This window comes from Epinephelus lanceolatus, chromosome 16, assembly GCF_041903045.1.
Source record: "Epinephelus lanceolatus isolate andai-2023 chromosome 16, ASM4190304v1, whole genome shotgun sequence".
NCBI lineage: Eukaryota > Metazoa > Chordata > Actinopteri > Perciformes > Serranidae > Epinephelus > Epinephelus lanceolatus.
In genome coordinates, this window is record NC_135749.1 from 16,053,049 (window position 1) to 16,074,547 (window position 21,499).

The 21,499-nt window shown below is 41.4% G+C and overlaps 2 protein-coding genes across 3 annotated transcripts in view; one reads left to right on the forward strand and one right to left on the reverse strand.

The window, feature by feature from the left end:
• The window catches only part of ctnnal1 (catenin (cadherin-associated protein), alpha-like 1), a 68,379-nt gene extending 61,731 nt beyond the window's left edge, over positions 1-6,648 (reverse strand). Inside the window, exon 1 of one of the 2 annotated variants that reach the window (XM_078175572.1) lies at positions 5,924-6,648. In XM_078175572.1, the coding sequence (XP_078031698.1) occupies positions 5,924-6,019 (96 nt within the window). In that variant the 5' untranslated portion in view covers positions 6,020-6,648. The remainder of the gene's footprint in view (positions 1-5,923) is intronic. The other variant, XM_033637432.2, reaches the window with a different exon arrangement.
• Positions 6,649-14,684: 8,036 nt separating this feature from the next.
• The window catches only part of elp2 (elongator acetyltransferase complex subunit 2), a 39,895-nt gene continuing 33,080 nt past the window's right edge, over positions 14,685-21,499 (forward strand). Inside the window, exons 1-7 of the mRNA XM_033638071.2 lie at positions 14,685-14,840; positions 14,975-15,053; positions 16,845-16,915; positions 16,988-17,132; positions 18,735-18,812; positions 19,139-19,203; positions 19,311-19,377. Of these exons, the coding sequence (XP_033493962.2) occupies positions 14,709-14,840; positions 14,975-15,053; positions 16,845-16,915; positions 16,988-17,132; positions 18,735-18,812; positions 19,139-19,203; positions 19,311-19,377 (637 nt within the window). The 5' untranslated portion in view covers positions 14,685-14,708. The remainder of the gene's footprint in view (positions 14,841-14,974; positions 15,054-16,844; positions 16,916-16,987; positions 17,133-18,734; positions 18,813-19,138; positions 19,204-19,310; positions 19,378-21,499) is intronic.

Below are 21,499 nucleotides of genomic sequence, written 5' to 3' on the forward strand. Positions count from 1 at the left end.
TTCTTGGCAGGCAAAGATGAGTGAGGACAGCAAATGTCAAAAGTTTGAAAACAGGCAATGAATTTACTACATATACTAATACATGTGTTTGTTTATTAACTGGCCCCTGGTCTCCTGCCATTTTGCTTAAGTGGCCCTGGCGGAAAGCAAGTTGACTATCCCTGACCTAGACATAAGAGTTGCATGAATTCCGTGTATCACATTGCAAAAATTAGACTTGTATTTGATTTAGAACCACTTAGTAGTGGCCAAAATCAGAATTGAAATGTGATTGTGATTTGTGCTGGTCACACTCTTACTATCATGCTAACTTATACAACTAATAATATTACAGCCAGCAAACCATATCCACTAATTAAATCCACGCTTAAATCTACTTTATAACCTTGTACATTTATTACGTACGTTTGCCATATTAACTTATAGCACTAATAATCTTCACACAGGCAAAACTAAATCCATGTTCTGCTTTATAACTGCAGTGGTTATGCCAATGCAAGCTAAACGGCCTTTTTGGAGATTCATACATCCACTTTCTCTATTTCACTGGTATACCCAAGATGCATATTTTAAGTGCTTTGGGGCTTTTGTACGTTATTTCAAAGTACAATAAGTCAGATGGAAACATAATTCAATATTTTAAATATCACAATAAGTCTATAGCTGTTTGGGGCCTAGGTGTGTTGCTCAAGAGCCAAAGAAGTGCAGCATCGAGTGTAAAGTTGTTTGGATGAGTGGTTCTCAAGAGAACTGCAAGCAATACCACAGGCCAAGCAGTCAACCTGTACTGAACAGGAATGTTTGAACAGGCACTGCACTAGTTCTTTAAAGACTAGTTCTGAAAATGTGTTATCAGACACACTGTTGTTTTGGTTGAGGCCTCAAAGGATCGAAGGTGACATGGTCAAAGTGGCAACACACAGCACACAAAAAATGCAGGTGCCTACACATGAAACCTTAAACGCAGGCAGCACAGATTCATCTAGTTTCTGTCGTCCGTGAGCAAACAATCACACATACCAAAGTGTGCAAATACAAAGACACACGAACCACACTGGAATCCCCCACCCTTCTTACACACACACACAGACACACACACACACACACACACACACACACTCACAAACACATACAATAAAGGCCTATTTTATCCCATTCCCAGGAGGCTTGTATATTTTGGTCTTTGAGTGTGTATGCACTTGCATGCATGCTTGTGGCGCACTGTAGTCCTCATGTGGTTTCACCTTCATGCCAGGGACCCATTTGTCTTCATTATCATCACACGGCTGGAGGAAGCAGATCTGTTAGGGCTCGTGGCATCAGTAATGCCTCTCTGTCCACGTATAAAAAACAACTTCACAACCTGGATGTTTGTCATGTCACCCCTCCCCGGGACCAGGAACATTAAGAGGGAAATAGTGCCTCGTGCCTCAATAAAACTGCATTTCCAATATTTTCAGAAAGAGGGATGGAAATTTGAGTGATGGTCGTGCTTGCAGAGCTGTTAAGTGAGAAGCATGTTTTATGGAGCGCTTTTTTGTCAGCGTTTTGTTTAATGTAGAATTTATGTGGCAAAATGCTAATGCTGTGAGCAAATCACATTCCCAAACTTGCCACTGAGCTTCTGTTTGGGTAATAAATATGCCATTTAAATACAGCTTGTGAGTAAAATGAACATGAAAAAGCCTCTTTACCAACAGTCCTTTCAGCACATCAGACAGCAAAACTGCGAGCACCACAAAACCCCTGGAAGCATGACAAAGTCGACACTAACAATCTTGGACAGAGAACAGATTTTCCGAGCCCAATTATAGGTGAAAATCTTTTAAGAAACTCCTGGCTTAGCCCTGCAAAAAAAAAAGATAGCTATGTAATCACAAGGCCAGAGTGTCACAAGTGTTTCAATGTTCACCGATCTGATCAAAGTCTCAGTATTACTCCTTGGCCCTTATTTGTTCCCATACATCTCTACCTCAAAACAACACCCTTTCGCACCACGGAGCTCGAGGACCACCATGTCCGCACCCAGACAGGGCTGCTGTGTTTTTACTAGGAACACACCTCAGTTATAAAACCCAGGAACAGAACTGTTATTTCTCTAAACACCACTTCAAAACATGAATCAGATCTCAAGGAAAAAGCTGCCAGATTATCGCTAATTGCCTTCCAGCTGGCTACGCAGCACATCACAGGTAGGACACACACAACAGCAAACACATTCATGTAGTTTCCCATCCCTCTGCATGATGCCCATTACATTTTTGACCACCACCAGAGCAATTCATTACCCTCACCATGCCCCTGACAACGCAAGTCTATTGGTATGGCGATGGCGGCAGCAGAAAAGGTGAAGTAAAGCACATTAGTGAATTCCTAGCTGAGGAAAGTGCCTCTGTTACATCATGTAAGAGCCCCTTCTGTTTTGAAAAGGGTGAAGTGAATGGTCAAGTTGATATGGGGATGCAGATAGAAAACATCCAGGTGGCCACATTACCAAAACAGGACTCAGACACATTCAAACTTAATTTAAATTGCAAAAACTGAATTACATTTACGCTAAGAGTGGAGTCAATGTTCAGACTCACTGTCAAAAAAACGGTAAATGCATACAGCAGAACTCAATAAGACAGGTGAACATGCAAGCATGGAAAGAGCAGAGGTGGGTGGGACTGTGTGCATGTGCCTGTCTGGTGCATGCATGCATGTGTGTGTGTGTACCCAGTGCAAGGCCGGGAGACTCCCAAGCCTATAATTACACCCTGGTGGGAGTGAAGCTGATAACGGAGGCCCGAGGATATCACGTCATGAGAGGAGAGGAGGATACATAATAAAATTAAAAAAGGGGGATAGTGCACAACACGATACCTTATCAAACACCGGCTTTTCTCACTGACACTGCTTTTTCATTTCCTCCTTGACAGTTATCGAATGACCCCTACAGCTCATGAGCATGCACACAAACACACACATAAGGCTCCTTTAAAAGACAAGCCGAACAAAACAGCCCACACAGTCAGTGCGTTTATGCTGTGGCTACAGCCTATTGATTCAATTATAACCCATGCAAGGCAATACTCATTCTCAGAACCATCACGTAAACCCCTTAACCAAGTTATCTTACTCGCATTAAGTCTTTAATCAGAGTACCACTGCTGCCTTTAACATCAGTCTTTCTAATGTCCACTGGCATACACAAGTTGGACAGATTTCTTTTGGCACTTTCATTCTGTGCATGTGCCTCAAACGCCCTGACACAGCAAGTTATAGAGTTTAAGTTGTTCTGCAAATGCAAGCAGCGACAAATAGCAACAATTTCCCTTTTATTTCCTGTTATACTTCTATTTCCTATTTGACAGTAGGCCACCACACCTACTTCTGGACATTAACCCCACAATCATACAACTCACTAAAATCCATGTGAGTTACTGGGGAAATCAAGTCACTATGTAACACGTAGGGCTGCAACTAATAAATAGTTTTGTTATCAGCCATTTGCCAGTTGTTAAATTTATTGTATAAGCAATAAATCATTTGGTCAATAGGATATCACAAAATTATAAGGGAAATGCTCATCACAAGTTCCCAGAGCTCGTGGTGACATCTTAAAAGAGAAACTCTGCCAATTTCCAATCAGATCTGTGTTAGTGCAGTGTGTGCAGATTAACGGTGTTTGACTTCTCCCTGTGACACCAGCACACTGAGCTCCCTGCTCATCTGTTGGCAGAAGTCTGCCAGGAGACGTGAAACATGTCATAGACGTCTGCCAGCAAATAAGCAAGAGCTCTGGCTGCTGGCAGCACAGGGCAAAGCCATAATGCAATGACACAGAGCTGGTTGAAAATCAGCAAATTTTCCCTTTAAATATTTTGATTTGTCTGATTGACAGTCCCCAGAGTATCAATTTTAATACAATATAAGACAAAGAAAAGCAAATATTCACACTGAGAAGCTGGAACCACACATTTTTTGCTTGGAAAAAGACTTGACAAAGAATCCATTACCAATTATTGTTGCTGTATCTGTCGATCAACTAATCGTTTCAGCTCTCAAAACACATGCTGTGCATATTAGCAGTAACTGAGCAATTTGTGTGCATGTCACCACACTGTATAAAAAGCACTCACAGCAGGTGAAACTAACGTACCAGACAAAACCGCCTGAGTGACCAACCTCCTGATGACATCACAACATCAACAACAATGAAACATTACGTATGGAGGAAACGGTCCTTGGAAATGTGTTTTTTTTAAAGCATTGCAGAGCTCTGTTGCTATGGGGACATGCCTCACACAGAGGAAAAAAGCAAGTTAGAAAAGATTGTCCTTGAGGCCCACTATTCAACAGTGGACTGTTATATACTGAATGCTGTTACAGTATAGAGCACATTCTTCAAGACTGGAGCTCAGCCAGTCTTTCTCAGCGGGCAGGAGTGCACCTTAAGTTTGCTGCAGTGTAAATATTATTAAGATAACGCAGAGTACAGCAGATTTACTGAATGCTTTTGCAAAATATTACAGAAGTGCTTACTATAAATATCCTTACAGTAACTGCTGGTTTGTATCACAGGTATAACCTTAACTGAATTTACCCTTGATTTCTCATGCTGTGTAACTGCGTAACTTTCTTTTTGGTGACTGAAAATCACAATGAAGAGGCCACACACAGCACATCCCCTGACAGATGTGCTTTTCTGATAACTAACCCACATCCATTCAGTACAGGATGACCATATATATTTCAAACGAGCCAGTGCAATGAGAGGGAGGAAGCAGGCTTTCAGCATTCACAGGGGGAAGGACAGTGTCAGGGACCTTCCATCGTGGTATTGTCCAGACTCTGATAACCCACCCGTGGGGCCCCTCTCTCTTCCACCATCTCCCAGTGGAGACAACAGAACATTTACAGGTCTCTCGCTCTTTAGCCTCCCTGCACAACAAGAGGATATTAGCATTTACATGAGTGGTAGTCACTCCCCTATTGAGAAGATGCAACTCCCAGGAAACAGCAGTGGAAAACAGATGCTTTTGTTCCTCAAATGAAAATTAAACAGCCTAAAATGACATTACTGCTTAACCAACAATTACAAAACAGCCTCGGAGTTTGCAGCCCACTTTGTGCACCACACAATAAAATGATTAATTAACTCATTGACCCAAACGCCATGCTTTTAACGCCGGGGCGACTGTTTCGAGTGTGCAAGAGGAGAGTTGCTGAGAGAGTGCAGTGGCTTTAAGTGGGTCTTTCTTCTTCTTCTTCTTCTGTTTATTGAAAAACAAAACACGTGCCTCAAAGTGGCCCAATTAGAGAAGTGGGAGTCACAGTGCAGTGCAGGACTGGCAAAGGGCAGCACACAGCTTCTGGGAAAACTTTTATGCCCTCTTGAACAGTATTTTGAAAGTTCATTTTAGGGGGGACTTCCTGGGGAATGAAAATAAGGGATTAATATCACAATGGTTTAATTGTTTTTTGGATGAGCGATCATTGGTTTAATTGCTCCCATTTTTACTTGACCATTTACAGTACAGTGTAGCCTGTTATGCAATATATGACCTACCAATTCTGCCTAACAACAAAACCTGAGATTAAGTCCACATTTAATCCCAGTAGCTGTCTTATGTTAAAAGTTTTGAGTTGTTTGTGTGACATTTAACAACTTGACTTAGTAAACAACCTTTATAGGAAACAGCAATGACAGTAAATACAGTGTAACAACTTTGTAGTATATTTAACCACACGTGGGACAGTCCTTAAACGCAGCACGAGAGGAAAACATGCCCTGTACACACACAGGTAAACTCCAGGATCAAAGTTAGCCTCATGTGTGCGAACACGGCTGTTGTTGTGAAGCCAAACTACGTTTTAAAGTACAATAAGCTCAGAAATAACAATAGAAAGCCTTGTTTGGTGTTTATAGAGTACTCACCTGCGATACTAAAGGAATAAGCGTCTGCTCCACCGAGCGAGTTTTGATTTCCAGACCGGAATCAAAGTTACTGTTGCCGCACGGAGATGAAGCCATTCCCGCCGAGCTCTCCCTGCCTCACACACAATGCACGGCACTAACTGAGTTTCCTAAGAGCCTTTTCCCTGGCTGTTTCGCAGCTGCAAACTGGTGTAACGGACTCGCTACTGCACACTGGGATTTCTGAATTGGTTATACGGTCGTTTATCGAGTGGCTCTCCGCGCACGCACGCTGTTTTAATCCACTCCGGCTCGGTGGTTGTGCCGCTGCGCCCGCTAATGTCCATGTAGTTTACTCAACAGCGGCAGGGAGCGGACTGCAGCACACCACTGTGGGCAACCACACACACGCACCACAGCACGCACACACACCTTCAGGGTCTCACTGCTGGCTGCTCGTGTGCAGCTCGAGGCTTTTGCAAAGTGCAGTCCGTCATTCCGCTGACAATCAGGATGATCGCTTTGATTTTAATCCGCATGTTATGTAATCTAAAACACTGTCAAATCAGACAAATGTGGATGAAAGTATTTGAAACAGTGTGCATCTCTGCTTGGCCACATTATATTTGATAAATGTTATATAGGAGTTTTTGATTTAAAAATGCATCACCACTCATGCAAATTTCAGAGGATGCTATAGCCTACAGGAGTTTAAGATTTAAAAATTCATAATCCGCCCATCCATCCATCCATCCATCCATCCATGCAGATTTTAGAGGAGGACTTTGCATCCAGTGCCCTCCAGAGAGAAGGAGATGCTTCCCTCGCAGCACAGCTCCGGTTTGATCCCTGAGACAAAGAATCCCACATTATCCCCTGGAGCCTGAGAATCCCTTATCATCCTCTCCAAATACACACCAGATATGCCAATCAAACCCGGCTGCACTGAGCCTCATGGGACAGCTGAACTGACTGGAATGCAGGGCCTTATCTTAAAAAGTTGCCAACTTTTACCTTGTGTGAGTCTGGAGAAAGCTTTTCGCTCTCATCTTTACCCACTGTGGCGCTGGTCCAAAACTGAGAAGTGGGGGCCTGTAAGGTGTAATGACTAAAGTGGTTCCAAAATGTTTATTTATGATTTCATTCTGCTCTGGTTTTGGTTGAAATCACTTAAATCGGAAGCAGATGTCAAAAATATAACAGGGCAGCTGCTGTCGTTTTCTAAAACAAACAGGAACACGCAGATCTGGCTGGGCTTTTCTGCTCAGACTAAAAGAGAACTACCCTCTGATGACATACTTTGAAAAGACAACAAGTGCTGGAAATCTGTTTACAAAAGATTAATAAAACCCATCATTGCAATTAAAGTTTCAATCAAACTGTACACTTTTTCATACTGTATGCAGAGGGATGTGATGCGTAAGGTACACAAGGATATAAACCCCTACTCCTGATTCATCATTTACCAACAGTCAACACACCCCCACATCTCCCAATTTCCCCAAAGTACTTTCACTGTGTGCATCTAAAGATAAGAAAGACAAAAAGTTAAAAAGAAACTCAAATGACAAAAGGGATAAATGAAAACATCTGCGATACAACAGAACTGTGAGCCCTTTTGATGCATAAAGACTTGCAAACAGGTATATTTTTACAGGTTGTTTCTGAGAGGAATGGCAGGGTGACATTTCGTTTTAAACAAACTGACATGGAGGCTATGATGACTCACACGGATGTTATTTCTACATGAGATGATTCTCGTGTAGGGATGAGACGATCTACCGTGAAGTCTATAAGTTCTACTTATCCAGTTACCATCATCGATGTGTGTAGTTTGTCTGCATTAGAGCTTCTATAAATCCCCCTGCATGCACTCCAACATGAGGAGCAAAGGTTTTTATCTTGGTAACACATCGTTCCTCTTCTTATTTTGCAACCCAGTGACTCCAGTATCCATAATAGGACTCAAAATACTTTATTGCAGCCTGGACTGGAGCCTGACCAAACTATTGCCAAATTCTCTGTATCCTCAAGTGGCTCCAGAAGCTATTTCTAACTTTACAAGTGCAGCCACTGGATGACAAGTGGTGAGTAACACTTCATATTACAAACACACCAGATGGCTGAGAGCAGATATGGCTTATAAGCACTGTGGCACTGCTAGTGAGGGCTTTTGCTGCCTGCTTTATCATCAACTACGGTGGCTGGCTCGCACTCTGTGTCAGCAGAAGAGACAATGGCCGTGTGTGTGTGTGTGTGTGTGTGTTAAGGCTGTCTGCCATTCTCAGGCCCAGCCAGTATTTATTTAAAACCCCAGAGCTATGCTTTAGTTTAACCCTCCCTGTTTACATAGGTTTCACTCTACACACACACACACACACACACACACACACACACACACACACACACTGCATCATTATGAAGGCATGTAAGCAGTTTGGCTGTGTGGACAGGGCCATGTTCCCTTTGATGAATGGCCCTACGACTAACTAGATAATATCTGTATGTTTTTTGTTAATCTGCTGTGAGGCTCTCTCCCGAGCGATAAGGCGATAACAAGCTCCACTCAGGCTACTCGCATTGTGCTGTATCAACTTCTGCTGTCTTAAGTGATTCTAGTCACAGCAGATAAGTTCAAGAGGCACAACAAGATAAGAAATATGATACATCCTGTACCATTTCAGTGGAAATAGTTTAGTTATCATCCAGACAAATTGCTCCCAAATTCACACGCTCAAACGAGCACAATGGTGCGCCGCGTATTCTCATTGAATTTGTCAGTGCCATGCTAGCAGTGAAACAGGCTTGTTTTTCTAAACAGCAACTCATTTGTACTGGAATATTCAATATTTGCTCCTCTACCTCTAATCTCTTTTAGGCACATTGCATTTTGACAATTTGCCTGAAAGCCAATACAAGCAGGAAGTGCCCTTTGTGTATACTCATCTGCACAGTCCAAGGGTATTACTCATTAAATACGAGATGCTTATGCAGAGTGTGATTGTGTTGCTAACAGCTGCTACTGTCTCTGTCTCTCTCTCTTGTGCTTTAGAAGTGCTGACTTCTCTCTCTCTCTCTCTCTCTCTCTCTCTCTCTCTCTCTCTCTCTCTCTCTCTTGGGACAGGAACTGCTGAGCCTAAAGAGATAGTGATTTTGCACACTGCAAGATGTAAAATGAGTGCACTCAGTCATATTCCCCTGTTGGATAAGTAGATTGAAATTTTGGAATTCAAAGGGAGGATTGTGGTGGCGTGTTCAAGGACTTTTTTCCTCTGCATTTTAAAACATAAGAACATTTCCATCTCGAGTATATGCATAAATACTGCTCTTGATTATGGCCCTCTGTGTACATATTTTGTACAAGATTATGATTTTGTATCTGGTGGTTTTACAACTCGTGTTTTGTGTGTAGCTTTCACACCACAATTCACACATTATCATGTGCCTCCAGGGAGGCCACAACCCTGAGCAAGCAGGTCAGACGAACTAAAAGAAATGTCACTCAGTATACTTCAGGCTAGCCTAGCTTTGACAGAGACCTGCAGCTGAACTCACCCACTTACAATGATACAGTGACCAGAGAGGCCTCTGTGAAAGCGAGGAGGTCAAACTGAGGTGAGGTGCCCTGGTTGAATATTTAGTTGGCTGCACACTGTTTTTACTGGCTGACCCTGAATACTTCAGTTTAAAGCTTCTGGAGTTGTTTAAATGTTAGAAGAGTCTAATCCTGGCTGGCTTACAGGTGTTTATGTTAATACGCACTCTGGTCAGAACGAATTACACGGCTTCCAGCGCAGATAATACAGAATTAGAAAACATTTTAATATGTTGAAATAAAATAAGCAAAGCAGCAGTGCTAATAAGGAGGGGGTCATCTGTCTGTCATTTACTGCTCTCCTCCTGCTAAATAGGCGTCCTCAGGTACAAAGCTAATTTAATTGCACGTAAACAAATAAGGCAGCAGCAAAGCGCCATAGCAGACACCCATCCTGGTAATCTTGGGTTTTCTGTGTCTCCATTTCTGTTGTTACATAATCGCGGACACCTTGCATATACTCATTATCATTCAGTTTCCATCCAGCACTTCTCTGTCTGAAGGCTGACTCATTTGTCAGAGCTGTGCAGGTTGAAATAACAGCAAAATGTAAACACACAGGAATGCGTGGAGATGAAATACCAAAATGGAAACATTATGCATGAGCTGCATGTTTCTACAAATTATGTGTAGGCGTGCAAAGTTAATACTTGGTCACTCAATTTCAATTCAGTTCAGTGTGCTTAATTGGCATGAATGTAACAAAGACAATATAGCCAAAGCGTCAAGTAATTATGAGATTAAAAATTAGAAAAGAAATTATTTAAGTGAAAAAATAATTAATAAAAAATTATTTAAAGAGGAAAAAATAATACTTAAAATTGAAAAAAAATTAATTATTAATTATTATTATTATTAATTATTTTACAATTATTCACTCCTAAACATTAAATTGTGTCCATGCACACAAGAGACATTAACGCAATATACATAAAAATATAAAATACCATGTAGATTTAAGGCTGGTGTATTTTAATTGCGTTTAGGTCCACACGGATTTTTTTTTTTTTTTAAAATCACTGGACCCCAACCAGTTTGCCTACAAAGCCAAGAGAGGGACTGAAGATGCAGTGGCATGTCTCCTCCTCTCCCTCCTTCAGCACCTTGAATCCCCAGGTAATTTCGCCAGACTCCTTCTCATAGACTTCAGTTTGGCTTAATACCGTCCAGCGCCACCAGATGATCAGGAAACTCCACCACGTCAATGTCCCACCACTCCTCATCCACTGGGGATGCAGTTTCCTCAGCAACAGACCACAATCCACCAGAGTGGGCAGCACCATCTCTTCACCCTCCATCACCAACACAGGCGCCCCTCAAGGCTGTGTCCTGAGTCCCTTTTTATTCACCCTCTACACCAACGACTGCACCAGCCCCTCACACATCACTACATTCCTCAAGTACTCAGATGACACTGCAGCCCTTGCTCTACTCAATGACAATAACTCAGTTATGGCCTATCACAACTCCATCTCTCATCTCACGCAGTGGTGCACAGACAATCATCTGCAATTTAATGTCTCAAAGACAAAAGAACTGGTCTTCCACTCCCCCAACAGGTCAACCTCCAAGCCCACACACAACCCTGTCAGCATCAGTGGTGAAGCAGTCGAGATTGTGGAGAGTCACAAATATCTTGGTATCACCCTGGACAGTAAACTGAGCTTTGAACAACACACCACTGACATCCATAAACACTACCAACAGAGACTCTCCGCCATCCGAAAACTCAGATCATTCTCACTTGCCCCCCACCTCCTGCTGCCACTCTACAAAAGCATTATTCAGCCCATCCTCGTCTACTGCTCACCCTGCTTCTTCTACATGCTGTCAGCCCCCAACAAGAACAGACTCACATAGATCACACACAAAGCTGCCAAGATCATCGGCCTCCCCACTCCCAATCTCTCAGATCTTAACAACACAGCCACTGCACGCAGAGCTCAGACCATTGCACAGGACCCCAGTCACCCCCTCAACCCACATTTCACACTGCTTCCTTCTGGACACCGGTACAGGACACTCCCCTGGAAAAAAATTAAATTCAACAATAGCTTCGTCCCCGAGGCCATCACAGAACTAAACAAAACTCAAAAACGGCAGTGACGTGTAAATGTGTAAATGTGTAAATGTGTCTGTGTTATACTGTATGTTATGTGTTGAGAATCCATGTGTGTGTGGCAAATGTATGTTGTATCTGTGGGGTATATGCATATGTCGGGTTAACACTCAAGATGTACGGAAGCGTGAAGAAAATTTTCCTCATAGGACAAATAAATTATCTATTACATTCAAACGTAACAAAGATAATATTAATATGTGTGTGTTAGGAAACATCATATACAAATGTTCAGTTAACTGACTTATATTATTTTGTGGTTTCATAATTTGTGTTCTCATCATTCTTTGCCTGCAGTTCCAAGCATTCACCTAGATAAAACCTTTTTTTCCTACACGTCACCTTTTAAAAGCTCAGAGAAAAAGAAAAATGAAAGTGCACAATTGCAAAATACTGTTGTTACTGAGTGGTTAAAAGTCTGAGTATAATCATACAGTCATTATGCACTGTTTTTGACTGTCTCAACCACAGTGTTAAAAAATTGCATTAAATGAGAAAGACACTTAAGCTTCCCAAGAATATTTTAAAGAAAAAACAGAGGGTCTTTCTATTATCCCTCAACCCCTTAATTAAGTATGAGGTTCATTATAGTTATTCCCCAAATTACTCTCCAGGTTTCAGAGCTCCTCAGGCGCACTGAGTTATTGAGCACTTGGTGGCAACATATGGTGCAATGAAACGGAATGAATAAAACATTTAAGAATATTATCTACACTGTGAAACATTTAATCTTCTGCTATTATGAATTCTTGATGCATACGGCAGTGAGATGGAGATCCTCTTGTATGCATTACGTAAGACAGAGTTTGTCAGTGCTGGAGTTGAAGTCCTAAAATTAAAAAAAAGTTTATTGTCATATGCACAGTAAAAACACAGTGGTTTACATCATACAATGAAATTCTTAATTGAATGAGTGTCTCTTTATTTCCTTATGTAAATAAAAGCATGCCATATATTCAAATTAACATGACAGTTGTGACAAAAACAGGGCCAGACAAGGTTCAAAAACACACCTGCTTTATTCTCACACAAACAGATGCTCCACAGCCCAATTACTAATCAGCATAAAGCCACACTCTACTATGTCTCCACAGTAGATATGTTTAGAATTTTACCGCCCTGCAATAAACTAATTAGCAGGAACCTGGTTTTCAATCTGTTGACTTCCATTTAATGAGGGCATAGCTGATGCAGAGTGTGTCCATGGGCTAAATCAAAGCCCTTTCCCTGGATGACCCTGTCATTACCAGCTAAGAAAAACAGTTCACTTGTACCCTGGTGAAAAGACATGTTCACAAAACATCTCTCATGAAGGCGTATCCTTGTATTCTTTTGTCCAGGTGTTGGAAAATGGGACAGGATCTTTCCTAAACAAACCCCCTCTCTCCTGCGCTGACCTATTACATTTGTTCAAACTAATCCTGCATTGTGGAAGCAGGTACGGAGGTTTCACCACAAGAGGATGATGAATGCATAGTCAAAGCTGCACAAAGATAGTAGAGATGTGTTTTGTTTTTTTCACAGACGCAGCTGTTTGGCTACATCCCAGCTATCGCCTAGCTGCCACTCCTGAGATGAGAGCCATAGATGCATGGGTATCCTCCACAGAGAGGTCGTCTCACCCTGCCAAGTCTGTTTAAATCCTGTCTCCCTCTGACTGAGTGAGGAGGGACAACAATAGCAAGACGAACACAATCTATTTTCTCCCCGAGTGTTGGTGACAGTGCGTCTGTTTCGTCTTTGTCACGCACATATACCACAAGTCAGCACAGCCAGAGGCAAGCCAAAAAAGACCCAGCCACCCCTCCTCCATCCCCTCTCACTTCCTCATACTATATGGCTCTATCCCCGTTTGTCTTTGCTACATTGTCATTTATCATATCGTCTCAAGGGTTCACAGATGCCATCACATTTTCCTCCTGATCTTGTCAAGTGGGCGCCTGGAAACTCCTTGTGACAAAACTGTCGCCTCCTCAACCTTTGAAATCCATAAGGCCCGAGGCCTTTTTTTTAACAAGCAAGGCTGTCTGGCTGGCAACAAGCTCAGCTGCGACCAGTCACCCTCAGTCACCACTTGGCAAGGGGATAATACAGTCCGACACGGCAGTGTGTGTATACTGTGGCATCTTGATTGTTGATGGAGCAGTTTGAAAATAATGAAAAATGTCATTAGATGTTTGGTTCATATATTTTATCTGTTTCTCCTCAGGCAAAAAAAGAAATGCTTAAAGTGTTTTACATTTGACTCCAGTAATATGTGCTTAAATTATACTGCAAGACCCTTGAACAACACATAACCCAGTAGGCACACTAAACAAAGCAGTATTATCATTTGTTTATTGTTTAGTAAATGCATGAGTTGCCTTGAGGGCTATTTGCTGACACTAGACAGATGCAGCAGGGTGGCTTAATGAATGTGGGGACCAACCTTCAGCTTGAAAACTAGTGTTCACATTTTCTAGCATCCATCCAAATCTCTCCAAATGAGGCACTAAATCCCCTTAGCAATGTTTTGGTCTGACCTTTGGCTCCCTGTAGGAGGATAAAGAAAAATATTTATCCAGACCAATACATGACCACACTTTCTCGCTTTATTTCACTGAGTCGGTGAATTCAAGCACATTAAATTTAATAAGAAATTGAAACTGTAATCTGCTTTGGTTAATTCCACTGGGCATTGCATTTGCAGTGTTGTCTAATTATTTTCTTAAATAAGACCAAGTTAAACTCTGGGGTTAGTAAAATATCCATAAGCAAGAAATGAACAGTCAATGAGGCTTTATCATTATTTTTAATTCAGTATAGCCTCTCTGGATTTTGATTGACGCACGCCATCTAGTGGACATTACACAGCAATGCACTTTAGTGAGTGAAAGCGCTGCAATGTTTGCTTATCAACATTTAAACCACTTTGAAACATACCAGAATTAATTAATATAATTGCTAAGGTGTATTAAAACGTTTAAAAAGCAGCTTCGTCATTAAAGTTAATGGTCCAGCTGCTGCTGTGTGTGTGCGGAACGTTTGTTGGCACGGGGCGGTTTAGCTACAGCCACATTCAAAGCAACACCACCACAACTCCAGCGTTCAAGATGGCGGCGCCCGTAATTGAAACATGCCATGTAGCTTGTTGTGCGAACAGGACTCCAAATGTTGTTTCCTGGGGTCGTGGTGGGACTATTGCCTTCGGGACATGTACCTCCGTGGCTCTGTACGACCCACAGGTAATAAAACATCTTCTGTAACGTTAGCTGTCGCTGTCAGTGTCACAGCTAACGATAACCGAGCATCACACAGCTGTAAATAAAGCTATGTTTTGTTTGTTACTTTAATAAACACACTATTTGGTTCCCCTCAGGAGAGGAGAGTTGTTGCTGTGCTGAATGGACACACAGGGAGAGTGAATGCAGTCCAGTGGGTTCACAGAGAGGACTGTGGTGAGTGGGGACAGACACTGGCGGACCTGTCAAACTGCTGGAATGGAGATAGTTTATCAAGACTTAATTTAATTCGGTTTATAAATCTAAAATGTAATTACTGGTGTATACTGGTAGTCTTCAGCTACTCTTCTAAATTGTGGCCTTAAAACTGTGTGACGTTTGTGTACTTTGCTGGCATTTCACATATAACAAACCTTATGGAATTAACACTATATGATCATAATCAGTGGTTTCAACTTTCCAATTTTTTTCCTTAAGGAACCCCTTTTTCTATCAGTTTGTGTCAAATGAGTAATTATAAGTGAATTTTCCATCATAGACAAGTTTCCTGATAGTTTTAGGAACTTTTTATTAGGACTGGGAATCACCAGAGGCCCCGTGATAAAATTTTATCAAGCTACTTAAGTCATAATACAATATTATTGCGATTTTAACTGTATATGCTGAGTATTGTGACTACACATATTGCAATTTATTACCCTTTTTCAGATGCTAATTATGTCAGTAAAGGAAAACCTCTGTTTTATCAAACATGATAAAGTTTTCAGTCTTTTCATCTCACTTCAGTTATTTTTATTGGAGCAAACTGTGTGTACTGGACTGAAAAAGCAACTGATTTTATTACTCTAGTAGGCTGCCAAAAGTTTAATTTGTGTTTTTAATATTAATAATTCATACAATAAAAAAATGATACTTAGTGTCCATAGATACCATATTGTCACATAGAAATATTGTGATACTACGCTGTATTGATCCCTACATTTTTAACAATCACACATACTTAAAAGGATACTTACTTGATTTTACTACATACTTGGTTTTTCTTGTTTCCATCTTCCTCATGCTCGGCCATTGCTCTATTAGTTCTTTGGTTGTTTTAGCTGCGTACTTTCCGAGAGAATGAAAGCTCTGTGATTGTGAATATAGCTTGTGTTCAGGTCTTCATCGTGGCCTGTGATTTTTTTTCTTCTTATATATGTATCTTGAAAGTGTAGTGGTTAGAGCACTCGTCTTCCATGCGGAAGGTCCAGGGTTTCGAATCCTGCTGGGGTCGATGTCAGCAAAGGCATGCGGTCGCAAGAGGTTCCCACCGCCGAATCAAATGGGATCAGATTCCTTAAGGAGGCTTCAGGATAAGACAGTAACTCCGGAAGTCCTCAACAAGCCTGTTGTAGACGGGAGGTTCCAGACGTAACACGGATTCTCTATCTTGAAGAATAATCTAAACTTTAAAAATAACAATTTCATTTCATTTTCTCCACAGACATATATATAATGCTGAAATGCAGGCCTACTGTATGAATATATATATATTTTTTAAGTTTTCTTACACCCCCTAAAATCAAGGAGCCTTGTGACCCCCCTGTTAAGCTCTGGCGGGTTCGGGGCCGCCAGGTTATGAACCAGTGGTCCAAAGTATATGAGCATCACCCATTATATATAACTGTTGAACAGCTCACTCCAGAACCAGGGCTCTGAACAGGGCAGGTTATTCTTCCACACCACACTGGGAAATCTTTCCTGTTAGAGCTCAGAAGGCTTTCCCCAAAATGTCAAGAAAATAGTTGGAAGCACACTGTTGTCTGAAAAAAAAAATCATTATGTTCATTATGCCAGTGATTTACCAACTTACCAGCTGAAATATTGTCAGTTTGATTGTATGAAAAAAATATTGGGAATTGTAACTAAGTGGCAAAGATCAAACCATGAACAACAGCTCCAGTCCAAACACATACATTTAGCCACATACTGTATCTTTACTTAACTGTCTTGTTATTGCTGTCACAGCTCCAGAGAGTCATCTCGTCTCAGGAGGCTCAGACAATAGGCTCATCGTCTGGGAGGCTCAGAATGGCAAGGTAAGTCATCTCTTTCATCAGACAGTGTTTCTGTCTTTTCTCCCCTTCTAAAATATGCTCTGCTGTTTCCAGTTCACCCAGTCAGTGGAGTGCAAAGGCCACACTGGTCCAGTTTGTGCTGTGGATGCCATCTATGTGGAGGACTCAAAGATCCTGGTGGCCTCCGCAGCATCCGACTCCACAGTCAGACTGTGGCTCTGCAGTGAAGCCAAAGAAGGTAGGAGACGGAACAAAAAACCCCAGCATGTACATGTTGCCAAAATGATATTGGATATATTACAGAAGAGTAGTAGTCTGTGAGCCAGACCCCCAAAATTTGTCCATTGTGCCAATTTGGTTTGGACCATTTGTCATAGTGATTTATTTTTTAAGGCATATGTCCCTAGTATTGGAAAATGCACAATAGTATTACAGCATTGGTGGCTTTCTTTGTGCTATCACTCCTTTTTTAATCCCTCCGTCATTACAGTCTTTCCAGTTTTTCCCCCAAGTCATATATCATTGTAAAGCTTTGACTACAATCTATCTACTAGTCACATTTTCATGACACTGGACACAACAGAATTTGATCTTTGACCTCTAACGCTGCAATGACAGAAAAAGAAGTGATAGCACATAGAAAGCTATAATTGCTAACACAAGAGACATAAACCTATAAAAAATGGTACTCCCAAATTGGCACAAACACTCCCCCCTGGCTCATGGACAATAGCGTTTTAAGTAGCAATTTGGGTCAGATTTGTTGTTGTTAATTTAGCTGATCCCCACCCTTTTCTGCTTGTGACCCTTTTAATATAAAGCAATTTCCACTGTATACTCCTCCTCACAGGATGCATGTCTGTGAGTTGTGGGCAGACAAATCAAAAAGTGATTTTCCTTCCTCACTCTGTTTGATTTGAATAGTTTGAGGCATGAGGAGGTAAAACTATTCAGTGCTCCTCAAGATAAAAAGAGAAATGTCCAAAAGATGAAAACAACTTTGTGTCTGTGCCCAAGTAGTCATCTCCAGGCATCCAGAAAGTAATAGACTCACATATTACTTAATAAATAATCAATTTTGTTTACTCACTCACAGTCAGATATCTGCCCCCCAGTGGCTGCAATAGGGTATGGCAGTGTTTACCAAAAACATTATCTTTTGCCTCACCTCTGCAGTGCTGCAGAACATCACACCTATGGCTTTTTGTCTGTATTTTATATACACTTACAGTAGTCTGACTCAGTTTAAACATTAACATGTAGGCGAAACAGTTTGTTAGTGATAGAAAAAAGTGACTGTTTTGGATAGAAATAACTAAGAAAAATCTGTGTTGACAGAATCAAAACAGCAGCTCTGTGAATTTAGATTTTGCATTAATTTCCTCACATAATATCAGTGGTGTTTCGAGCTGTCATCCTCGTCTGCTTTTCTTTTTTTCCCGAGCTGTTGCCCATACAGCTTCCGCCTTTGTTGGAAGTTTCTGTCCACCTGTCAGTGCAGATGAACACTGATGCTCCTTGACAGTCATGGAAATTAAGCATGTGCGTTATGCGAACTGGGCGTTACCCTGGGGTGTATTAGTAGATAAAAACACTATCCATGTTATGTTAGATTGTGACAGCTTGGAAGACCCTTGGCCTCTACACATGAGGGGAGGCAGAGAAATAAAGGTACAATTTGGCGTATATATCAAACAGGAAGTATTTGAAGAAGTATTTCCACGTGCCACTCTGTTCACACAAAAGCCATACAATTTAACATACTCTTTTTCACTTGTGTAGCAGGATTACTTAAAGGACATCAGGAAGTTTAATTCCATGTGCATGTGTGTGTTCTCAGCTGAGTGCCTCCATACCTTATCATTTGGCAGCAGTTTCATGATGGATGTCTCTCTGGCTCTGTTGCCAGGCAGCAGAGGTAAGCCTAAGCTGTTCCTTCATAGACATCCTTTAAGTCGTGCGCCACACACACTCGCACACACACACAGACGTTTTTCCCTTTCATGTCATCCATCTCAATCTGCAGCACTGCTTTAGCGCCTGTAACCAAATGTCATATTCAAAATGCAGCCTGCGTTTGAAGTGTCTCATGTCATTTTGCCTCTCTGTTTTACATGCCTTTCGTCTGTTTGATGCTGCGCTTCATCCTTTCCTTCCACCTCGCTCCTCTAGACCTCAATGTAAATGTATGCAATCTGCGATGTGTGCGCTCACATGACTGTGTGAAACCTTCTTTTCTCACAGTTCCCGTACTGGCCTGTGGGGGCGATAACTCTCAGGTGCATCTGTATGTGCAGTCAAACGGAGAGGTAAGCTCACACTGCAACTCATTCATGTTTCCTGTGCCAAAACTTTTAATTACTAAAATATGAGAGCAACATTTGACATCTTCTAAAATTACTCTACATTACAACAGCTCCAGAAAGTCAAGTCACTGCAAGGACATGAAGACTGGGTTCGAGGAGTGGCCTGGGCGTCTCTAGGTGAGCGCTACTGTGTGGAGTAATGGGAGTGGTCCTGTTTCAGGAGTAGAACCAGTTTGCAATTAACTGTTGCTATCCCAGTGTGCTTGCACATCTCGCTGACTCAAAGTCAGATATAGATACAGTGAATATGTAGAGAGGGTTCTTCATAAAACCTTTCCGTTTACCAGAAAGTCCAGATTAAAAATTACAGAACAGAAAATAAGCACATTGTTTAAGTGCTCTTAAGCCTCAAAATTCCCAGCATCCTCCTCGCCCCAGTTTAATTTTCTTGGGGTAGCAGGGCTGAGATTTGAGCCCAGGATCTTTTTGATCGGTAGTGACAGTAGTTAGAGACTAAAGTAACTTACAAAGCAAGCGAGCAAGACGTGTTTTATACTAAAAAAAGGCTGTGATTCTTGGATTTACTTTTTTAATGTCGGCTTGATGAATAATTAAAAGTTCTGGCGACAGTATATGGGCCATATCCTTTAAGAACTCAATTTCACAGCAGCCCTAGCTTGATCATGTGCCACATGTCCGCTGCTCAGTCTAGTTCAGTTCCTCTGTTCCCTTGGTGAAGACTGGTGTGCGTCTATATGAATAAACCACACACACCCACATGTCCTGATATTTACATCTCATCTCACCTGGGCTTCCATATGTACCCAAACATTTTAAAGACTGCTGTTCCTTCCTGGTTGTGCTAAATAAAGACCATTGTTGAGATTAGTCCCTGGATTGCCAGCGTACTTCTTCTGACCCAGGACGAAAAAGCTGCTAGATGCACCCTGTGCTTTACAGTACATGTTAAATTCTATGAGTTCAGTCTTTATGAAAAGTAATACCTCTTTTTTAGCTTGGTGTCAGTGAGTTTTTCCATAAGCTTATTTGATTTAGGCAAACAACACAAAGTTTAAATGTGATAAAGGCACAAATAGAGGTTAAGGGAGTAGGTGCGTCTTTAAAAAAAGGAAATTTCAGTATTTTTCTGCCTTATTTTCCCATGTATTTGTGTTTAAATAACGAATGGGAGCAACAATTTTTGAAATTGGTCCAGTAATGAGCGAGAGTGCTGCAGCTGCGAAATGGGCTACAAAGTAGTCCTTTGGGACAATTGTGCACCGTCAGTGTACACCCACTAAAAGTGTTTTTGCCGCTGATGTGCTCAGATTGTTATTATAAGTGTCTGACAAAGAAATACAGTGTTTTTTTTTATTTGCTTTTGGCTTGATCCGGTCTGTTATTTATTGAGTCTCACTCGAGGAGAAGTCTCATTCTGAAGTCTTGTGAGTTGAGTTGTTGCAAAAAGACAATAGCAAACAGACCAAAAAAAGTTTTATTTCTCTTTAGGGTTTCTTGAATAAATTTGTCAGACACTTATAATAACAATCTGAGACTGTCTGTGGCAAAAACAAGCATTTGTAGTAGATGCCCATCGACTGCACTGTTGCCCTGATGATTACATTGCAGCCTTGTTCAGTGCTGGACCAGTTTCAAAAACTGTTGTTCCCATTAGTCACTTAAACACGAAAACATGGGAAAGTGGTATCCAGGTAAAAAAAAAGAAAAGAAAAGAAAAAGCACATTGTTTTGGATGTTTTCCAATTTTATGCGTGCATATATTAGAAATTTTGAAATATGTTACATCTGCTTGTTTCTGAGATGACACTCCTCTGAGGGCTTAAAAGCTTGCACTTGTGGTTCCCCATTACCTTTGGTTTTTCTTAGGCAAGCCCGCAAACTGGATAACATCACGCCTTGATAGAGTCAGATAACACGTGATCGGCTGAATGCTGAGAGGAGTTCCAGTAACAGCCGTCAGCCCATTTGATCAGAAAGACAGACAAGTGCGTTTTGACCTTGTTTAAGCAAAAAGATGATTTAATTTTTTTAGATCAGTAGAGCATTTAGAAAAATCAAAACTAGACACACACTAAAAAGCGGTTCATTTTGAGTCCAGCTTCACCAACCAGTGAGCTATTCACAGCATTATGATGACACATGGCAACGCATGGATCCAATCCAAGTTCTACTAATTGTGTAACCCTCTTCAAGGGCTCTTCATTACTGCACTGTTCTGACTGTGTAAAAGCTATTTCATCTCCTTAACCAGCCCTCTCCACCAGTGTCTCCTTCCCAC